At 39.2% G+C, this 6,981-nt stretch overlaps 1 protein-coding gene across 4 annotated transcripts in view; it reads left to right on the forward strand.

The window, feature by feature from the left end:
• jmjd1cb (jumonji domain containing 1Cb) overlaps nt 1–6,712 on the forward strand; it is a 183,541-nt gene extending 176,829 nt beyond the window's left edge. For 2 of the 4 annotated variants that reach the window (XM_016674577.1, XM_016674579.1), the window contains 3 exons: nt 453–584; nt 1,939–2,031; nt 5,444–6,712. In XM_016674577.1, the coding sequence (XP_016530063.1) occupies nt 453–584; nt 1,939–2,031; nt 5,444–5,536 (318 nt within the window). In that variant the 3' untranslated portion in view covers nt 5,537–6,712. The remainder of the gene's footprint in view (nt 1–452; nt 585–1,938; nt 2,032–5,443) is intronic. The other 2 variants (XM_007558415.2, XM_016674583.1) reach the window with 1 other exon arrangement.
• Nucleotides 6,713–6,981: the final 269 nt, after the last annotated feature.

Below are 6,981 nucleotides of genomic sequence, written 5' to 3' on the forward strand. Positions count from 1 at the left end.
TATATATATATATATATATACATACATACACTGTCACCCCTGAAAAAGTCCCTGCCACCCTCTCGCCACCCTATAAATATTTTTCTAGATCCGCCCCTGCACCCAATGACAACCAATGATGGAGATGCTGCCCCACATCATCATACTGCCTCCTCCAAAAACTGTTTGACAGTGATAGAGAAGATTTGGTCAATCTGTCATGGGTACAACCTTCAAATCTTCACAGACTGACTAAATCTTCACTCCACTCTGCTACTGGACCCACACCAGTGAAGAGGATAAGAGGCTCTGACAGTAGAAAACATAACACCAAGATTCATGGTTACAACCAAGACCAAAGCCAACCAAGCACATATTTCATTGAGTTTTTTCTTATTGTGTAATTATTTCTGCGGTAGGTAGACTGTGGCCCATTTGTCCTGTGCTGAGCCGCATGTCTTCTTGTCCATCAGGTCCAGAATCTTCACAGCTGTGTCCAAGTCATCAATGACTTTGTGTCTCCTGAGCATGTGGGCAGGTCCTTCCACCTGACCCAGGAGCTGCGCGCCAACAAAGAGGAGGTCAACTATGAGGATAAGCTGCAGGTAAGGAACCTGAGGAACAAGCCACAATCCCTTTGGTGTTTCACATGAATATGATCCCAGGGTAGATCTATGAATGCATAAGGTGCTCACCTCAATATGTTTAGTATTGAGGTGATATTATAGGTTTGAATAGCTTCACTGATAGGCTAACTCCTTTTAGCACTACTTGAACACAGCAGTAGTGTTTTCCAGCGTTCAATCAGATCAGTTTGGAAGAAGAAACCGGTCTTCTTCCAGTGGGTTCTGCTGTTACAGCAACACAATGCAAAGGTTCTGGCTCAGGACTTTTGTATGTAAAAAAAACAAACAAAAAAAAACAATTGCAATTCATTTTGTTAAAATTTTGAACTCACTAAAATACTGGTATTAATTTGAATACAAGCAGAGCAAAATAAACCTGGTCCCTTTACTATCTTTACTGTCCGTCACCACTGAGAGACTTTACATATATTATTAGACCAAAGAAAGCTGTAGAGTTTACATTTCTACATTTGTGCACTTATTTCTCAATATTACTTTAAAACCTTTAAAAAAATTTTAAAATATGATGATTGACAGGATTACTTTAATTTTATTGTCAGTTGCAGCCGGTTGGTATGGAATAAATATTAACAGTTCTACATTTACTGGGGCCTGCCATAGCAATGCATAAGAGAACAATGAAATGCTTTCCTTTTCAATGCCCCCTCACAATATAAATATCAAAGCGTGCGGCTTGATCCCATGATGGGGCGCTATTACTTTTGTCGGCATTTTGAGTAACCATGGTGGCGAATTCGCGAAAAATGAGCCAAATTCAAATCAAATCTAATTTTAACTGACACTGTTTTGTTAGACTTCAGAGGGCATTTGCATGACAATGATCCAACAAAAACGGAATCTTTGTTCCGTTTTTGTTGGATCATTTACATGAAAACGTTCTAATTACGATCTTTGTGTACACAGTAACGGTACGCATCAAAAACGTGTAATGCTCCCGCCACGCCACTAGTTGGTGCTAGGTTCTTTGAAACTAAGTGCGCATGTGTTTAAAAAACAATTCTACTTGAAGGCACGTGGATTCGCGTTTCCCCATCAGGTACTGTTCTCCCATAGATTGGGAGAAAACACGCATTGTGTGCGTCTGATTAGGGCGCATGCAGTTGGAAAAAGTGGGATAGATTTGCTGAAACACCTTGTTTGAGCTTTCACGGTGTCCGTAGTTCTCTAGATAAGAGCGCTGAACAAGCAGCCGTGTATTTTGCCACCTGGGCGGTGCGGAGCGGTGAAGAGACGCTGAGGGAACTGTATCTGATGGGGAAACACGAATTGTAGTAATACCAGCATTGTCAGTAGTTTCTTCTGTGGATTGTAGGAAGCAGCTATGTTTTGCATCATACTATGCATGAGCTGGGGATTCTCTGGAAGAAAAGATCCATTTTCTCTGTTTACAAGACAACGGACACCGGTATGTTTCAGAAACATCGCACTCTGGTTTTAAATCTGTGCCGGTGTCAGAGAAAACATTCGGTGGTGTCATGTAAATGTACAGTACAAACGCAACAAAACTCTTCCGTTTTCACCCAAAATCATTGTCGTGTAACGTGTAAACAGAGATAGAATTTTGTCTGCCCCTCTGTAGCTGTGTCCGAATTCAGGGTCTGCATCCTTTGAAGGACTGGTCTACGTAGGACGGGTCCTTCGAAGGCCGGGAATAAACTAAGACCGGAAGAAAAATATCTGTGGATTCGGACAGGTCTAGCCTTCACCAACTGTCCCCTTCCCCACCTCAGCGTAACTCATGTTGCCTAGCAACCGTGACAGCGTGAAGCAGAGAGCGGAGAAGAAGAAAAAAAACAACGGAGCCAAAGTTTGTTTTTCAGTCATGTATTACTGATTCCTATATTATTCTTCACCTTTTATAGTAAAGGATGTTCCATAGTAAAAAGGAAATCTCTTAATTTGATTCTAAAATGTTCAAATGTGTACTGCACTTTTCTACAAGGAATACAAATTATTCATTTACAAACATAATACTCTCCACATCGCAGATAGGACATTACGGTTAAATAAACCTATTATGTTTGAATGCTTAACTTTAATTAATCAATCAAACCGATGTGCTCTGCTTTGAAATACTTTATAAATCAAACATTTTTCAACCAGATCTGTCTGGTTGACAAATGTTGTGAAATTTACCAACTGTGTTTAACTCCCACTCATTGGGGAAAGCTAGCAAGAGTTTTTATAACAATGTGCCAGGAGTTAGGCGTTTTCTCTCGGTATACCGAACATGGAGCGCCTGGCCAGCTGACAGCTGGCGAGGGGAGCTGGCTGTTAACACAGCAGTAGCACACAGGTCCAAAAATGTCAGAGCAATATTGCAATTAGATGATGTATTGATGAACCGAGCAGATATTTGAGATTTACACACTTACATTCTCGCCTAAAAACGTTGTACCAAATCACATTGTGTCATTTAAAGTGTTATATAGCTAAATAATTTGTCGCTATTCACCGCCATTGACGCTCTGCCTGAACGCCCAGTTGGAACCCACAATGAATTATGGGATATCGTGGGCCATGAAGGATACACCGGACCCATCCTTCAAATCTGGGAAAAAGAAGGACGCATTTGAAGGAGTCTTTGAATTCGGACAGGCCTTGTCGCCATGCTATGACGTAATCGGCCTACAAGTCCATCCTTCGAAGGATGCAGACCCTGAATTCGGACACAGCTTGTGTCTCACTCACACATGAAAGTTCTCAGAGAGAATTAATTACTATAGAAATAGAACACTGAGGAGAGCAGAGATGTAGAGAACTACAATTCCTACAGAGAAGCTCTGGTCTTCTCTGGTCTACAGAGAAGGCCAGAGCTTCCAGTCAGAACTACAGACACGCCAGGAACACTTACAGACAAGATGGCAGTAGAGCAAAAGAATTAAGTTCCATATGACTCGTGAAACTTGTTGCCCCTAAACTGACAACCACTTTGGTATGTTTTTCTGATGTTAATACTGAACATTTCAAAATAAAAGCCTCAATATTTCTCTCAGGTCACTTGCAAAGCAAAGCTAAAATGAGGCTAAAATGCTTATGCTTTTTGAACAATAACAATATTTGTTGTTAAACTGTTGCTAAGAGCCACTAGTTGGTGCTAGGTTCTTTGAAACTAAGTGCTTAAAAAACAATTCTACTTGAAGGCAGTGTTCAACGAAGATAATGAGACGATCTTTATGGATAAATACCTACTGCCTCACAGTGGTTGGTCCTGGGATCACACCTGTACAAATTCTCACCAGATTCCACATTTTTAGGACTTTGTGCTTCTTTCATGTGTTCCCTTTGAAGTGCCACAAAGTAAACATCTGATTTTTACTTTTGCAAAATTTACCAACTGTACATATCTTGTGTCTATGAAGATAATCAGTATTTCAAAAGATAAGATGTTTTATAAACAACACTGTTTTTTGAACAATAACAATATTTGTTATTAATCTGTTGCTAAGAGATGAGGACGTTTTCTGGTAACCAAGTGCCACAAAGTAAACATCTGATTTTTACTTTTGTGAAATTTACCAACTGTAAATTTCTTGTATCTAAGCAGATAAGCAGTATTTCAAATGAGCGCATGTTTTATAAACAATAATATTAGTTATTAATTTGGTATTAAGAGATGAGCCTGTTTTTTTCAGATTACGAACTGTCACAAAGTACAAATCAGATTTTTACTTTTATAATATATTAACCACCAATGACAAAAAAAAAACCTAAACATTTTCACTTTTCTGAAAAATTCATTAACTGCACAATTCTTGTTAAGTAGTGTAAGATAAGGAGTATTTAAAAGAGCAGAAGAAATCTTATGGTTTTTTGAACAATAATATTTGTTGTTTATCTGTTGCTAAGAGATGAGCGTTTTTTCTGGTAACGAACTGCCACAAAGTAAATATTTGACTTTTGCACAAGTAAAAATCAGAAGGCAGTACATTAATATTAACATGCTACTTATACCCCACATGCCACTGGTAGCATTTAGGCTAACATTAGCCTTTTGGTTAATTTGACCTTATACACTAATTTTAACATACTTAAAAGTTTGTTACTCAACATGCTTGTGACTCTTCACATAGTATTGAGTACTTTGTACCTTACTTTAGCTCATTTTTAGCATCAGAATGCTGGGTTCCAACTGATGGGTATACCTTGACAGGTCCCATTTAAGTTTATTCAGAGTTGTTCTAGTTATTTTATTGTTCTACTGTTTCGAATGGAGAAATAATTAGCTCTACAGTTACACAACTAATTTGATTGATGTCTTGTTTCACACCAACATTTGAATAGTTTAGATTACCCAGTCTCTCTTGCTTATAGTTCATGTTAAATGTCAATTTATTGTAATCATATTCAGTTTTCTAATAAACTTTTGAACATTTTAAAATTTCATTGGGGACAATGATATATATAAAAGCTTTTATGCAAGCATGTTTTATTTTTTGTCTTATGGTGTGTAATACTTGGTTTTTCTGGTATTTAGTTGCTTTCAGACCATTGTAACTCGGTTACCTGTTTGAGGAAGTAACTAGAAGCTGGTAACCACTGGTTGTCATCGTAACTGTGCAGTTTGTCCAGGCTGCATTTCACTTCTCTCAACCTCCTGCACTACACAGTTTGACCACTAGAGGTTGCCAAAAACACTTTTCATATGAAAGGCAGAAGTTCTAGTTTTACATTCTCCGCATTGGCTGTAATTGGACCAGAAGAGAAATTAAGTTCATTTGCGACACTCATTTAGAAGTTTTTTTATTTATCAAAAGAAATATAGGTTTAATCTTTTGATTACATATAAAAATTGTTGATGTTTGTCCCGATTTCAGGTGAAGAATATCTTGTACCACTGTGTGAAGGAGGTGGTGAGCTCACTGAAGAGGAATAACTCTGACAAAGATCTGAAGGAAGATAATTCATGACACCTAGTTAACCTTGGCCGTGCTATCCAAAACGACCTCCGACCTTCGCTGGTCTTCAGCCTCACCCTCCTCATCATGTGCTGAAGATGGTCTGCTCAAAGCTGCTCCCATGACCCTGGAGGCTCTGCAGTGTCAGACCCTATCTAGTGGTCAACTACAAACACAGCTGAGTCCATGTTCTGTTGAGCCAAATGGAGAGCCAGGATCAGAGTGCCTGCTGGACCCATGAGACTGAAGCTTCGCTGCCTGGAACCAGAGCAGAGATGGCTACAGGACACCAACGACCGCTGGAGGAACTCTGACCTCCTTGGCGTGACCTTGGCTTGCTGCATCAGTGACAGACTGGGCCCTAAGAGCCTCTGAGGGAACTGCTGGGGACAGGAAGCGCCAGCTCACTTTAATCTGCCTGTGGTTTCTGGGAAGGAAGATTTTGCTGAAGACAAGAGAGAACCAGGAGATTAAGGATGCTTCATTCAGCAGCCTCTGCTGCCTCTTTTATTTCCCTTTTCTCTCCAATTTGTTTTGTTTTCTGGACGTTGCCGTCTTTGTTCTCTGTTCTTGGTTTTCTTTGTCAAACTGTCATTTCTTCCTCTGCAGAGACGTTCCAGCTCTGATAATGCAATGTTATGAAGAAGAGAGACTTCATGTAAATGTGAGCTGTATAGTTCTTTTGTTTTACTCTGTGGTTTCAGTTGTTATGATCTCTACTGTGATGGAGGACACACACACACGCACACACACACGGGCTAATGCCTGTGACTTTGGGAAATATTGACACTCTCCAGTCCTCATGCCATAAATCTATTTTCTGAAAATGAACTGCCAAGCTATTGTTTAGACTGTAAAGTTGTATTATGTAAAAAAAAAGACTTCTACACAACAGTTTATGAAAACAAAACTAACCGCTGTAAAATTTTGACATTTACAAAAAAGATGTAATTTATTTAAGAATTGTCTTGCTTTTTTTGATAAGATTTACTATTGTGAACTTTTGAGGTTTAAAGGTTAAAATAATTAAGAAGTTAACTATAAAGTGTAAATATATACATATATACATTAAGTGAAGTATTTTTTTAAAAGACAGCTTGCTTCAATTTAAAATTTTGAAGTGCAAGTGTAGATGCTTTGTACATTAAAGTTCAAAAAGGTTTTACATTTTCCATTAAAATGGATTTATCAATATGTCGTTTGGTGGTTGTGATTCTGATGAGATGAGATCCGGGAACCGGATGGTTGAAGGCAGAGAAACCAGCTGGACCAGTGGAGGGAGCTCTGGCTTATTGGTGACTCACAGCTGGAGATTGATGTGGCGCTCCAAAGATCCTACGGCAGAGGGTAATCCAGACAATGGAGGGAACAAATCATCCCCACCATCAGACAATGGGACCAGACCCACTGAAGCCCTGGGCCGCTGACCCGACAGATAGCCAGACAAATGAACAACC

This window comes from Poecilia formosa, unplaced genomic scaffold, assembly GCF_000485575.1.
Source record: "Poecilia formosa unplaced genomic scaffold, Poecilia_formosa-5.1.2 Scaffold4, whole genome shotgun sequence".
NCBI lineage: Eukaryota > Metazoa > Chordata > Actinopteri > Cyprinodontiformes > Poeciliidae > Poecilia > Poecilia formosa.